A 16,293-nucleotide genomic window follows, 5' to 3' on the forward strand; every position below is an offset into this window, starting at 1 on the left:
TCCTCACGGCACTACAGCTTACATATAAGGGAAAGGATGTTCAGGTCTCCATTAGTGCTAACTTATTTAGCTTCAGAGACTTGTGCTAGAGTTTTAAAGGCAAATTGGAAACTATTTCCTGGAACAACGCCTCATAGCATGCCTTTTGATACTTGGATTATATTTCTTAAATTCTGAAGAAATCTTGCTTTCCCCCCCTCTTCTGTGCTTTTCTGGTGCTGAGCTGCTTCCGGTTTTCCCACACTCCTGCCCGTCAGAGAGAAGAAACCACAAAAATGCAGCAAAGCAAAGTTTGTCCATAGAGCTGCAATTCCATCTCAGAAGCCTCAAGTGCTCTCCTGCCAGCAGTGAGTTCACGGCAGTGAGTGGGGTCCTCGAATGTCCAGTCCTGCTGCCTGATGACGGAGCCCCCCTCTCCACCAGCAGACTAGCCACAGGGCCACCACGGGCCATCTCAGCAATAATCGGAAAAGCCACAAACGAGGAGCACACTGGCAAATTCAACATTCATATCCAACTCACTGATATTCCCACCTAACTGTGGGCTTCTCAAACCTGGGAATGAAAGTGTGGTTTTGGAATGCTTATAATGGCTACTAAGGCTTACTGAGTTCTTAAGTGTGCTAGGTCTTGTGCTATGTACTTTACAGATATTAAGTCTGCTAATATTTATCAACTGTCCTATGAAGCAAATACACTTTGTTATCCCCACTTCACAAATAAGGAAACTGAAGTCAAGAGTTTAAGTAATTTGTAACTCGTCGAAGATCTCACGTTAATAAAGAGTGTGTGTGTGTGTGTGTGTATGTGTGTGTGTGTGGGGGGGGGTGGGATGGGACACAGGCAGGCTGGCTCCAGAGGCTGCACCCTTTAGGATTCAAGGCTATTCTTTCTAGGGTGAGGGACCATACATCCTTCTTATTGTGCTATTGGCTCTCAACCACGAACTGCAACCTTCCCACTGCCCTCTCCTACTGCTCCAGATAGTTCTATAAAGTCATTACGATGCCTGTTATTCTTAGAACAGTGCTTGGCACTTGGTAGGCACTGAATAAACGTTTGTTGGATAAATGAATAATGGCAGCAATACAATTAAAACAACCACGAGGGATTGTTTTCGATCCAAATCCAGAATTTGATTCATTATCCAAGGGGGGAAAAACACTAACTGCTTTTTCTATGCCCTAGGATTCCTTCTTACAACTAAAATTGATTTTGTGAAAGACAAATGAATGGGGAGCCTCAATGAGAACAAGAGAAATACACAAATCTCCTCTAGGCGTTTATCCATCAGGGAATGCCTGCCTCTTCCAGACATCTTTGATAAGTTCCCCAATTTTAAATGGAGAGGGGCTGTTAGAACCAACACTCCTTTTACCAGTCCATTTCTGGTTTACTAGGGAAGACGGCTGGAGGTACAGTGAAGGACGTGACCTAAAAAACGTGATTCAGGTACGGAAATGTCTTTTTTGAGGTAAAATAGGTAGATGACAAAAGGTATTAGAAACATTGTTGCTACACAGAGCCTGATGACTAATGTCAATGAAGTTAATCCCTCTAATGAAATCCCAATCCTATGTCTTCCCTTTCAAATGCCTAAAAATGAACAAACAAGGGTGGGGGTGAGGGAAGAGTATTGCATTTTATCTGAAATATATATGAAAAGATCTAACTCTGTAGAATGACCAAAAGAAGAACACATCCAGGAGGAAGTTTTCATTTCCTCCCTCCAAGCCCACAGTTCAGCACTGTTACCCAGTGCACTGTCTGATTGAGGTTCCTGCTAGAGGCCAGAAGAGTTAGTTAGCAATGACCCTGAACCCTGCCAGTGGCAGCACTCATCACAACCACTGGGGAACGTAAAAGAGCAGTGCCTGCCCCTCCCACAGGGTACAGCCTTGACATTGGCCGTGTTGCAATAGCTCCCCAGGTGATTCTAATTTGTAGCCAGGGCTGAGAACCAGTTAGCCTTTATTCCCCATCAGGTGTTCTTTTCAACATTTCAGCACAAACTGTCTTGAGGCTCCAGAAATAGAGAGTACTGTTAGCATATAATTGATACAACTCAGAAGAAATTGAACAGAAGATTACTGAAAACTTACTTGGAAGCCCTCTGGGATGCTGCCTTTCTGAGGACTTGTTTGTGATTGGACGGGGGTTTGGGGACCAGGGAGGAGGAAGAACTTGGAGCTGGCACCACTTTTTGTGGCAGAGTGGTTGGCTTCTGGCCACTAGCTGTGGCGCTTGAAATTCTGCAAGCTGCACCATTATTTATTGTCCATAAATTGGAGTTAGGTAGTGTCTGGCTGCCAAAGATCGCCTACGAGAAAAAGAAAAAAAATGAAAGATGGAGATGCCCTTCACAAATTAGTTTGCTGTAAGTCAGTAACTGGTTTGCAATCCCGAGGTGGGACAAAAGGAAATGGGAAACCGTTAAAATTAAGTAATTTTTAAGGAAAAACTTCTCCTCCAATAAAGCCAATGCAGGTTTAGGTTCAGGGAAGGAAAATCTCTTTTAGCAGAGAGTTGAGATTATCTTGCTGAAAGTACACTGGAGTAGGACTCAGGGCGGCTGGGTACTATGTATTGTCCATATGTGTGAATTAGAGAAGCATTTGGTCTCTCTCAGTCTTAGTATCCCTTCATTGTTAAAGTAAACAAGTATTTAATGAATGCCTCTTATTGGGTATCGAGTACTAGAAATACAGCACAGAACAAAAGTGACTTGAAGCCTGACTCAATTCCAACCCACTCACAGAACTCTGAACTCCTCTAGAAGGTTCGCACCTTGGAGGAAAGGGAAGGAGCCAGTGTGGCGTAGTAATACCTTGATGACCTGAAGACTAACATAAAACTACACTTGAAAACACTTTCAAAGTAAAATTACTACATGAATAGTAGTTACTATATACAAATACAAGAGCAAAACAAGGGTATTTTCACTCAGAGGGTAAGCCTACAACTATTAAATAATGACCTAAAAACCATCTAGATGTCACAAACACCAACATGTACCTGCAGTAAGGATGTATTTAATTGTACACTTCCTCAGGGAAAGGCTTAAAAAAAACTCTTACAACTTATTCACTCATTAGAAATAGTTTTTTTGTGTCACAAATTTTGTTACTGATTCTTCAATTGTGTTAACACTGCTTTCAATATGCATGCTTCATAAAAGCTTTAAATGTAAAATAATATTAGGAGGAAAATAATATAATTGACAAAATACATAGGACTTTTTATTAAAAGGATTTCTGGCAATTGATATCTATCTGTAGGCACGACATTTTAAGAGGCATGGGAGAAATGTCATTTCCTCATGGCAAGGCCTAAAGGAATAAGTTCAGATGCTCTTACATTCACCTTTTAGGTAAACTTCACCAGGTAAACTTATTTTTTAAGATATAAAAGATGAACTGGGTAGCTTTAGTAAATAAATGTTAACCAACCCTTCTATACCCATGCCTTGGAATGTCCCATTTCAGGAAAATGTGTCCAAGGGTTCCGGGCTGGGCAGATATGAGGGGGGATCAGGGGGTCTTGTGTGGAGGGAATGTATTTGGCTGAGAGGCTTGACAAAGAGCAAAGTGATTTCAGAGGTGGAGGATCGGGACTTTTTCACACAGACCGACTGGACTGAGATGTTCCCCGTCTCTGGAAACCACCGAAACCACCGGAGAGGGAACTGAAAAGCTGTTCGCTTGCCTCTATCTCTGACCACAGAAGGGGAGCTGAGGAAGACCTGAGCCCAGGGGCACAGCCAGGAGCCCGGGGCTGCAGAGTGTGTACACAGGGGTGTACATGGGAGCCGGGGAGGCGAGAGGCTGGGCGATCTGCAGTAACCAAGGGGTGCAGCAGAGGCCAGCTGTGGGGACTGGCTCAAAAACAAACCCACTCCTTTCAAGCACTGTCTCCATATCTGAGGGCCTCAAAATCTGTGGGAGAGATTCAACTGGCAGGAAGGAGGGAGGCAGGAAAGGGCTAACCTAGGCTTCTATTTTCACCACTACCTCCCAATAAGTGAGCTTAGACTGAAGAGTGCTTGAAAGATGCCTCATTCAGGGTGGGGAGGAGACCAGAACTCAGAATGGGGGCTGAAGAGTCCTACGTCGACCATCCATAAACACGTTCACTGGATGAGTAGTAAAACCACTGTTAGTGAAATGCTCTTGGAAATAAAAACATTCTTTATGGAGTTAGATTTTTCACGCTGTGATGGAACTGCCATCAGTAATAACGTCTATTCAATACATGTTGCCCTGGTGACAACTTAACCGTATTTCAAATTCATTGAGTTTTTCTTTTGTTAAAAAATCTTCCTGGGACATCTAAATACAAATAAAAAGATGAATAAAAAGAGCAAGATCAGAACAGTGAGTATAGTAAGCTTCTACTTGAGTAAAACAGAAAAAAGGATACATACAAACATACATTTATATACCAATACACACACACAAACACATATACAATGTTCGTATCTGCACAGAACAATTTGGAAAGGCTTTTAAAAAAAACTGGCAGCCTCCATGGAAAAGAACTGTTAGCTAGGGATCAGGGGGAGAGGGAAACTAATTTTTTACTATATATCATTTGTACCTTTTTGAATTTTGTACCATCTATATGTAGCTATTTTTTACAAAAATAAATTATTGAAAAGCCAAAAGGAAGTCAAGTTCTAATAAGATTTGAGCAGGTAACAGATTAACTTTCTGAGTACAAATCAAAGTATCCAAATGAAGCCCAAGTTTCAAGCAGCTGGTTCTAGGACTTGCCATTAGATTGGGTGAAGAAGGAACTGACTCTTCAACACTTACTATGGCTACAAAACCAGATTAGGTCATCAGCGAAAAGTAGACGCTCAGGTAAGTGGAAAGGAGCATGGCTCTGCAATCAAATGTGCTTGGGCTCAAATGTAGGCTCTGTCACTTATAAACTGGGTAACCTTTTCAAGTTACTTAACCTCTCTGAGCTTTAGCTTCCTCATAAAACAATTATAATCACTTGGCTGGATTGTTGGGGATTAAATGAAGATCACATAAGTAAATGTAGCCCAGGCACTCAGTAAAGGTTTCTTGAAATAAATCAAAGTGCCAGGCACACAGTAGAAACTGAAATGCTCCCTTCCTTCCCAAACTACTGCCCTTTACTGAGGAACCAAAGGACGGGTTGATATGTAAGTCTGCTTATCTGTAATGACTTGTGAATGGTAGTTGGTTCTATGTTTTTCAACATAGCTTTCTAGTCTTATAATGATGCTCACTAGCTGCAAAAACAAACTCTTAAAATGAAAACATATGTGTAGGTTCCCCAGATCATATTTACTCAATTCTCTTTGGCAGAGATGATCTTTCCCTCTTCTAAATGCTTAGAAAAATGTATTTGTACGTGTCTTATCACATTTAGCACATTCTACCTTGTATTACAGGCACTTATATATGTACTTTTTTCTGCTTCTGGACAATTCATACTGGAAATGCCTGGATTTATATCTGATCAATTTTTGTTTCACTAACAGTGCCTAGTAGAATGCCTTGTGCATAAAAGGTGCTTAATAAGCATTTACAACATGAATGGAAAAAAAAAAAACCCTCACATTATACCAACTACTGATTTTTTTTTAAGCAACAGTTAAATTCCCATACAAGCAAACAGGCAAGTTTGTGTTTACATAGAGATGTAATCTTATAATAGGACCATTCTCTGGAGTTTGAATAGTGCCTAGTGTTTTATGTGTTCAAATTATACTCAGCCACAAAATGTAAGTAAGCCCTTCTATAGATCCCAAATAAAAATAAATTCACCTTCCTAGATGCAAATTTTGGGGCAGGACCTTAGACACCAATGTTCCATAGTAATAAGATCAGTCTGTACCTCAAAACACAAAATAAAATAAATTAGAGGAGAATTTATTGCTTAGGAGACTCACTTGCTTGGGTACTAATAATTCTTCCTTTCTTCCCAATAAAACTGCCCTGATTTTGTTTGGGTCATAATGTGTGCCCAACTAAAAAATTACATTTCCCAGTCTCTCCTGTGCCTTGAGATAACCATGTGACCTAGTTCTGAGTTGTAAACAGAAGCTTCCAGGTGCAGGTTCTGGGAAAGCTCTTTAAAGGGGGCAGACTGGGTTGGTTGGTGCACACCTTTTGCCCTTTACTGCTCTTCTTCTCCCCACCCAGAACATGGATATCTACCTAGAGGTGGACAGGCGTAGGGTGGGAGTTACTTGTTAAGGACCGCAGAGGAGAAAGACAGGAGGAGCACGGGTTCCTGATAGCACCACGGACTTCAGGAGCACCTAGCTCTAGATTTCTGATTATACTGGGGAAAGAAAATAAACCTCTAACTTGTTTAAGCCATGGGTGGGGGGGGGGGTGCCCTATTACATGCAGCCAAGTGGAACCCTAACTGAGCTGAGATATAATTCTCAATCTACCAAAGAGTCAAGCTTGTTTAAGCCTCAGTTTAACATGTGCTGCATCTCAAAAAAGGCAGATACTTTTTCCAAATACAGTAAAAAGCTTCCAGGTTCTCATTTGTTGTTTGGTGATCATATGCTCATATACTGAATGGGTAATGAAATTATTACAATTCTATGCCATCCAAAATTCCCAAAAGTCAGTAATGTAGACAAGTCCCCAGGTGTTTCACCAAAGCCAAGACTAAGTGGAATGAGATTAAAGTAATCAAATCTGATTAAGAAGCAAACCAGGAAAGTACTCAGGTAATGTTAAAGGCAGACATATAAATAGATGTTTTTAGACTACTGGCAGAAATCAGCCTCCCCAGGCACCCCCCCGTAGCCTGTATTGGCCCTAATCCTACAACTCTACCAATGACAGACTGTATGAACTGTTTTGTCCTGATATTCATTCAAAAATAAGCAGAAGAATTATATAAAGTTCTCTCCGTATAATTTCTAGGAAATGTGAGGTTTGGACATACAGTATTAGCACTCTGCACTTGTGGGTTAACCCAGGGATGGGGGCTGCACCGTCATCAGTCAATGTCCTGGGAATGTGAGAGCCGTAGAAGCACCAGCTGTATAAGACCTGGTCAACAAATACAAGGCTTTTGCTTCTTTATCGGGTGTGGGAAACAGCAAGGAGACTCAGAGAAAACCACAGTTTGAGCGTTGGCTTGGCCACAGACAAAAGACTGGAAAGGCCCTCCTTCTCCCACAACAGAAGGGTACTCGTGGGTGGGAAGGAGGAATTTCTGATAGACAGAACACAGACTGAAACTTGGAAGGTCACAGGGAAGCAAGATCTGAGCTCTCTTACTAGAAAGATAACACTGTTCAGAGATTAAATTCTGGGAGTGTGTGTGTGTGTGTGTGTGTGTGTGTGTTTTAATTCCTTCCAGAGAAACACCCCTTTTAGCCTTTACTCAGGCTTCTTGGTGATGGAGTAGAGCTGGATGCTTCCCTGCAGTGAAATATCAATAATTCTCTAATTCATTTTTTTGAAAATTAAGGGGGATGAAGCAGGTAAATGTTAATCTCTATTTGAGCGGGGTTAATGTCTCTTTGTACCCCTTTTACTCTGATATCAGAAGAGCAAACATTTGGGGCATTATTCTCCCCACATGAGATTTTTATTGTAACTTGGATAAAGTTCCCATTACATAGCATACAAAGCCACTTCTAGTTCTGGCAGCTCAAGTACTGGGATGGTATATCTTCCTGAGCAGGTAAGATGCTAAGCACTCATCCTACTACAACCAGGCCGAGAGCTGTTCAATGCAAAGAACACATTTCGTCTTTTGTGCAACCATACGATGCTGAAAAACCTCGGGGCCAGGGTGAGGGTGAGGGTAGCTGTTTCTATTTTGGCAAAAGCAAGCTTCCAAAAGGCCTTTGTCCCACACTGCATGCAGTTCTTGGCTGTCTTCCATTCACAATGTTTGTCAGCTGGAACAAGATTGAAAGCCGAGCAAGAGAAAGAATACAACTTCCGGTACTGCAACAAGGCACTGGGCAATGCTAGGACCTCGACAGGGATGGGGCAGAAACCCTGAAGATACTCCCGTTCATACAGAGAGAGACCGATGACACAAGCACCGGAGACAGGACTTTGAGATGCCAAAGAGATTGGAAGTCCTCTGGCATTCCCTTCCACTTCTAAAACCAATTAAGAAGCTACTTCTCCTATAGCAACTAGGAAAGAAGGCTCTTACTAGTGCAAATCACCTATTCTAAAGGATGTGAATACAGGTGCTTACCTGGACAGAACAATTTAGAAGAAACTATTATTCACCAACCAACTGAAAACACTGTGCTTCAGGCAACCCCTAAATAAACTGTACCTTCTAACATCTGAGAAACAATGCAGGCCATTAAAAACAGATATTCAAATATACTTACATGCCTCAGACTCCTGCATGTAAGCAAACCAAAGATACCAGCAGTGTCTCTGAGTTGGTTTTTCAATAGCATTGAGACACCTGAACAGATCTCGGGCTAGGTGTGTGTTACAACCAAAGAAGTCCAACTATGAGGCAGCTGGCTAAGGCCAGGGCTGCATCCCATGATCAGAAAACCCAGTGAAACCAGCCCTAAGACATCACATGGATGACATTTCCTCACTACAGCCCCACCCCCCATTCTAACAACAGAACCGATTAATAGTCATACACTGGTAGAGGCTCATAGTCTGATGGCAAATTTAGACTCCTATGACTGTAGACTCTGCTTTGCTTTCTATTTCGTTCTCCCTCAATGTCCAGGAATATTCGGGAGACCAAGGGTTTTTTCTGTTTTTTTGAAACACATTCATTAGAAAAAGGAAAACAGTTTTAAAAGTCATTTCGAATTCTACTCTCAGAGATAACCTCTGGTAACATTTAGACTTTTTTCTGTGTATAGTCACTTATTTTCTTTGTATATACATGCATTTCCATGGGCTTACAAAAGTGGTATATGATATCTGATGTTTTGGAGACTTTTTTTTCATTCAAATATCTATCTTGAGCATTTTTTCATATATATAAGGGTAGATTTAGATGACTGCTTTTAATGGCTGTGTATTTTCTATCACGGTTTATCATAATTTACTTAACCAATCACCAATAGTAGAATACTATAAACTGACACAGTAGATCTATATTTGCAGTTAAGGAAATAAGTTCCTAAAACATTTTTAAGTGGGAAAAAGTAGGCCCCCTAAAATCTTATACTTCCATTTTGAAACCACACACACACTAAGGCTGTCACCAGTTTATTTTGCTATTTAAGAATACTGTTGTGATAAACATCATGTTATTTTTTATATCTTTTGACATATGCCGGATCATTTCCTTAAAATAATTTCCTTGAAGTAGAATAGCTAGATCAGAAGGCTGCTTCTTCTTTGTCTTTTTTATACATACTCTCAAATTGCCCTCTGTAAAGGCTGTACCAAATACATTTCTGTCAGTATGTTTGGGAGAATAATTCCCTTACCTTTCCTTGATGATTATATGGAAATACTACGTGTCCCGTGGAAAGCTGGCTCATAATTTGATGCTAATGCTGTTTCTCTTTTTTTTAATGTTTATAAGACATTTATGCCTTTGGACAAACATATTCTTTTAATCGTTTTACCATGGTACTATTAATCATTCTTTCTCTTCACATCTCTCTCTAGCAATTGTGAACAAATTAATTTGCTATAATTTTCAGCTGTCCAAACAAGTAAATATTAGTTTAAAAAGTGTAGCTAATTAATATCTTACGAGCCTTGACCTTCTCCTAAACCACCTTCTTTAATATCATTTAAACCAATTTCTGCTTCTGGCACAGGGGGTTTAACTAAAACCCCAAGTTGAAGTTATAATGCTATGTATATTTAAGGTTAAAAGTAATACATAACAGAAGAGATGTCTGCATACTCATGTTCACTGAAGCGTTATGTGCAACAGCTAAGATGCAGAAGCAATCTAAACGCCCATCAACCGATGAACGGATAAAGAAAATGTATATACATGTGATAGAGTATTATTCAGCCTTAAAAAAGAAAGAAATCCTGCCATAAGTTACAATGGATGAAACTTCAGGACATTATGCTAAGTGAAATAAACCAGTCACTAAAAAACAAATACAACATGATTCCACTGATATGAGGTATCTAAAGCAATCAAACTCACAGAAACACAAAGTAGAGTGGTGGATGCCAGGGGCTGAGGGGATGGGGAAACGGAGCTGTTCAATGCATACAGAGATTCAGTCATGCAAGATGTTAAAGTTTTAGTAATCTGTTGTACAACAATGTGCATATAGTTAACAATACTGTACAATTCACAAAAATTGTTAAGAGGGTAAATTTATGTTATGTGTTTTTTACCACAATGGAAAAAAAGTAATACATAATAATAAGAGAAACGAATTTTTATTGAGCTTTTATCATCGTCAGCATTGCTCTAAGTGCTTTACATGTTATAGCATGTTCCCAATCATTTGAGGTGGGTCCCATCATCACCTCCATACACAGAAGAAGCAACCAGAGCACAAAAAGATTCCGTAATTTGTCCATGATGGCAAAGTAGTAAGTGAGATCCAAGTCGTCGGAGGAGTCTGATTTCACAGCCCACTGTACCACACTGCCTTCCTCATTTATGCTATGCTGACTCCCTTTTTAAAGCAAATCCACTGAAATCAAATCTCCCTTCCAAAGCAAATCTAAAGCAAACTTAGCAATGTGTCCAATTTTCACCAGACGCATCTAAATGACAGAGATTTCACTCACTTTACTCCAGGAAGAAAAGGTTGAAAAAAATTTGTGTGTAAGCAAATCTTTGTTACTTATTTTGAAAGTTAAAATGTGTAAGTGTATGCGTGTGTGAGTTTGTGTGTGTATAATATATAAATAAAGGTAACTTCAAAAGATCAGCAATGACCCCAGGTTGAGAGTTCAATTGGTTAAAAAAAATAAATAACTCATAGCCTCATTTTCAATTGTCTCTTTTATATTTTACTTACTAGTAGTTTTAGTAAGGCCCTTGTTCTCCTAATTATGTTTGTGTCTTACATCGTCTGATGAGTAAAATGAAATAATTAGACAAGGCAATCTCTGAGTTCTTTACAACTTTAAATTCAGAGTTTATAAATATCTAACTTGTCTTTGTCTTCAAATGTTTAGTTTGTTTTATTTGGCTCAGAATGTCACATATTGACCTATTGTTCATCTTACACAGACTTTGCTGTCATATATACCTGTTTTTTCCTGTGGCTGCATCCATTGCAGATGGGTGGGGTTCTTTATATTTAAAGATGAGGTCTTTCATCATCTCACGCAAAGTTACTGCTGTGAGTCCCTCATATGCCCACAGACAAACAGAACAAAAGCCACAGGTCACAGAGTGAGGGGAAGGAATGAAACTGGCCACCAGGCAGCTGTAGCAAAACCACATTTTAAGGATATACAACAAACAAGGTCGATCCCAAGCAGCTGGTAGGTGAAGAGCTGCCTCTTAACAAACCGACAACCAAGTGGAGTTCTGAATTTTGATTCATTGTGTTGACCTTTTCTTTTATATTTGTGTGTATGGGTCTATAGCAGCAGCAACAATAAAATTTGGAATGTCTTATCTGACTGATGGTAAATGTATAAAACACGAAGAAAATGAAGAGTCACTTACTCAAGGGGGAGGGAAGTAGAGTGGAATAGGGCTTTGGAAGCCTCTGACCTGGCTTAGCTATTACAACTGCAATGAGCCAGCTGGGCAACCTTGTGTAAGTTACTTAAACTTTCTGAGCATCAGTTTCCTCATCAGTGGAATGGATATAATACTATATCTAGCATACAAGAGGCACTCACTGTACACCCATTTCACTGCCTTCACCTTCCTCCCTCCAAGAGTCCAGAGAGACACTACTCTAGCAACAGCTTAGAAAACACCCTGGTAGTAACCAGGGGACTTCTATTACTAGTAGTAAGGAATCAGCATAATGAACTGATGTCTATATTGAAATAATGCATTAAGAATCAGATTTCTGGGGACCTCCCTGGTGGTCCAGTGGTTAAGAATCCACCTTCCAATTCAGGGTTCGATCCCTGGTTGGGGAACTAAGATCCCACATGCCACGGTGCAACTAGGCCTGTGTGCCGCAACTACTGAGACCACGCGCTCTAGGGCAAGCGCACCACAACTAGAGAGAAGCCCGCACTCTGCAACTAAGACCTGATGCAGCCAAAAATAAATTAAAAAAAAAAATCTGATTTCTATGGTATTGAAAAAGCAAGCATAATATTAATCATGCAAAATTGTCAATCTGTGGTATTCACATTTGTAGACACCTGTTGTGTTTCCTGACAGTATTCTCAAAAACACCATCAGAGAAACAAAATTAAAACAGTATGACCAATGACAACAACAGGGATGAAAGGATGAAGTGATCACTGAAGAGATAATTCCTATGTTATCAATAACAACCCACACACATGCTCTGAATCTCCAAACCTCTAGAACATATTTCAGGATTCTGCAAGACTCAGTGGTCCCTGACACTGCTCCTAAATAATAAAAGCACGAGGGAGTGTAGAGTATGGGCATTTCTAAGAGTTTTAAGCCCTGGAAGGCCTTATTAAGACATCTCTTTAAGAATTTGAGGTAACTGGGATAAAGGTTTAGTAAACCTTTTCTTTTGCAACAGTGTATATGACTAGTAGGAGACTAGTTAAGATACCTGAGATTAACTTTTCAAATACAGTTTTATAGGTGTCAATATGTACTTGTCGAACGCATGAATTGCAATCTAGAATGTATGTAGGGCTTCCCTGGTGGCACAGTGGTTAAGAATCCGCCTGCCAATGCAGGGGACAAGGGTTCAAGCCCTGGCCTGGGAAGTTCCCACATGTCGCGGAGCAACGAAGCCCGTGCGCCACAACTACTGAGCCGGCGTTCTAGAGCCCGCGAGCCACAGCTACTGAAGCCCTCCGCGTGCCTAGAGCCCATGCTCCGCAACAAGAAAAGCCACCGCAATGAGAAGCCCGCGCACCGCAACGAAGAGTAGCCCCCGCTCGCCACAACTAGAGAAAGCACGCACACAGCAAGGAAGACCCAACGCAGCCAAAACTAAATAAACAAAATAAATACATAAATTAAAAAATAATAATAATAATAATAAATAAAAATAAAATGTATGCAATAGTACATATAACTATTAGTTATTGAATGCCTGAATATTATCAGAGAGGTAGTATAGAGCATGATAGCCAAGAGCTAGGATGCTGGAGGCTGACACCCCTGGATTCAGAAACACCAGCTCTTCCATTTATTACTTTTGTGAGCCTGGGAAAGTCACATAAGTGATGCTCTGTTTTTATATCTGGAAAATGGGGCTAATAAGAGGGCAGCTGTGAAGATTCACTGTGATAACACAAATACTACTCCAGGTTCAGTGCTTGGCACATGGTAACACCCTGAGGAATATAATCCTCATGAAAACCCACAGATATACATTATCATCACCGTATTAGAGATAAAGAGACCGAGGTTCAAGGAAGTTCAGATAACCTGCCGCAGGTTATGGGCTCAGGTTTAAACAGGATTATCTGACTGCAAAGCCTGTCCACAGTGCCTATTTCGGAACAGCTGAATGTAGTTTTACATGTATTATTTCACGTATTTTCAATGTCTTTTCATTAGGTAAGAAGAAAAGAGGGGCTTCCCTGGTGGCGCAGTGGTTGAGAGTCTGCCTGCCAATGCAGGGAACATGGGTTCGAGCCCTGGTCTGGGAAGATCCCACGTGCCGCGGAGCAACTGGGCCCGTGAGCCACAGTTACTGAGCCTGCGCGTCTGGAGCCTGTGCTCCGCAACAAAAGAGGCCGCGATGGTGAGAGGCCCGCGCACCGCGATGAAGAGTGGCCCCCGCTTGCCACAACTAAAGAAAGCCCTCGCACAGAAACGAAGACCCAACACGGCCATAAATAAATAAATTAAAAAAAAAATACTGTTTAAAAAAAAAAGAAGAGTTTGGCTTGGCAAAATCCGCTAAATCAAATGGTTCTAAGAAAATCATAATCATAAACAAGCTATAAACTAAGTGTTATATGAATTCCTGATACAGGTCAGAAGGAAATATAAAATTGAACAAAAGACCCCAAAACCAAATGAAAACAAAAAAACAGAGCAGCAGTACATTAGGACGTTCAAGTCAACCTGCTCCAGGAGCTGCGCCTGAGGTCGTGCCCACCCCCGCCCCCCACCGCAGCCAACCTTCCTCCCAGGTACTCTGGTTGGAAAGACGTAAAAAGACTACCCCTGCAGAGCCAGTCTGCTTGCCTGGTCTCCCTGTGCCGCGCTGAGGGGCTGGCGTGTTATTGCTGGCTGCCTGGAAAAGCCCGGCGCCTGCTGAATTTCTCTTTCTTTCCCCTCCCCTACAACACAAACACACAGCAGCTGAAGGCCTGGAGAAACAGTATTCACTGCTGCAGGTGGGGCAGAATTTTTCTAGACACATGCAATGAACTTTTAGGAGCAGAATAACAAGACTTGGCTGGGTTTATACGGGAATCCTTTCCACACCTGCGAGACTGCGCTGACACACAAACACACACACACACACAGGCCGTTAGCAAAAAGCTCATTACACTTGGCCCTCAAGATGTTGCCATTGTACTGAAAGGCCCCTTCAGGTGAACACTGAGCTGCCTCCCCCGCCCTGCTTGTCTGGGGACATTAGTCTGTTGCCCCTCACCGAATCTAGGTTAGTCTGGTGAAATTGGCCATCTTGGGATGGGGGAAGTAAAGCACAGACAGAGTGGAAGGATTAGAGGAACTGACGATGCACGGTTTTTTCCTACCTTGAGTTACCTTACGATGTTGAAAATTAAGTCTACTAAAAATTGAAGGGCTTTGGAAACCAGTGAAAAATTAAGATGCACTTAAAATACCCTCTCTCCCCCTTTGTCGTTAAAAGAAATTTCAGCAGTTCTTCCTTGGCCATCAAAATATCCTTAATTTTTCTGCTTTTGGGGCTTTTTTCAGTCTGGAGTAGGTAGAGAAGAGAGTGGGAGGGCAGGAGATGGGGGTTGAGAGCAGAGGTTTAACAAAGGATCACTTTAACAGAAACTACTGAGTAATCGCTCTGCCCTGGGCCAAGAATAACATCAGCTCAGTGTTGGCAATTAGAATCAGGTCAGTCAGGCCTCATAGCCGGTGTAGCCCTCCTCACAGACCCCAGCAGGGAGAGCTACTCATGCTGATGTCACCAGCAGTCACTGCTGCCCAAGAAAGTCCCCCCACTCAGCTGACAGAAAATGTTTTTATCCTTCTCCTTCAGGGGCAGGAAGCCAGTCTGAGAAGGAAGTGGGAAGCAATGAGGGAAACCGGAGAGAAGACACATTCAGATGTATCAACACACAGAGTCACTGTACCATCCCTAGAATACCAAGATCCTGCAATTTCCTCAACTATCCTGGAACTCATTTTAAATGAATTAATATATGTAAGGCACCTGGAATAGTGCTTGGACCACAGTAAGTGCTTAGTAAGAGTTGGCTATTCTTACTGAAACAAAGAGGGAGGAATCTGTCCCATTACTTATCTCTCATCCATCATAAAGCCTAAATCCTGGGAGCAGTGGTTGCTGAGCAGAATGTACCCTGATAAGAAGAATGAACAGGAAGTTTTCAAGTTTGGAAAACTTATTTATAAGGAAACTGTAGTAGATGAAGTGAAAAAGATGGAAACAAAGTTCCTATTAAAAAAACAAGATTGCCTGAAATTTTATAAGGGCAACACTAAATTTTAACAAATCCAGCCTCCCTTTCAAAAGACAGAAGACAAATAAAAAGGAGACATTTCTAATCTCTTTCTCTCTAGCTTAATGGTTCTCCAAGTGTGGGCCCCAGAAGAAAAGGCTTAGCATCATCTGGGAACTTGGAAATAATTGAGGCCCATCCTAAACCTACTGAATCAGAAATGGGGTCAGGGAAGCAATCGGTGTTTTAAGAGACCCTCCAAGGGGTTCTGTTGCTCAAAGCCAAGGATCTGCAAACTACGGCTTGCAGGCCAAATCCAGCCTGCCATCTGTTTTTGTAAATAAAGTTTTATTGGAAAACAGCCACACTCATTCATTTACATATTGTCTATGGTTGTTTTCATTCTACCATGGTAAAACTGAGTAGTTACCACAGACCCTACGTACAGCCTGCAAGGCCTAAAATACTTACTATACGGCCATTTACAGAAAAAGCTTGCTGACCCTTGCTCTGATTTAGAATGATTTTTTTTTTTAAATTGCTAGTTTTACCCATCAGTGTGTAAAAGCTCATAGTTTCAATTTTGTCTTATTTTGTTTATCATGCTCTC

At 41.2% G+C, this 16,293-nt stretch overlaps 1 protein-coding gene across 18 annotated transcripts in view; it reads right to left on the reverse strand.

The window, feature by feature from the left end:
• The window catches only part of TTLL5 (tubulin tyrosine ligase like 5), a 302,833-nt gene that overhangs the window by 76,414 nt on the left and 210,126 nt on the right, over nucleotides 1–16,293 (reverse strand). For all 18 annotated transcript variants that reach the window (XM_082451545.1, XM_082451547.1, XM_082451552.1 and 15 more), the window contains one exon: nucleotides 2,103–2,320. In XM_082451545.1, the coding sequence (XP_082307671.1) occupies nucleotides 2,103–2,320 (218 nt within the window). The remainder of the gene's footprint in view (nucleotides 1–2,102; nucleotides 2,321–16,293) is intronic.

This window comes from Balaenoptera physalus (genome assembly GCF_965194825.1).
Source record: "Balaenoptera physalus genome assembly, chromosome: 2".
In the NCBI taxonomy this organism is placed as follows: Eukaryota; Metazoa; Chordata; class Mammalia; order Artiodactyla; family Balaenopteridae; genus Balaenoptera; species Balaenoptera physalus.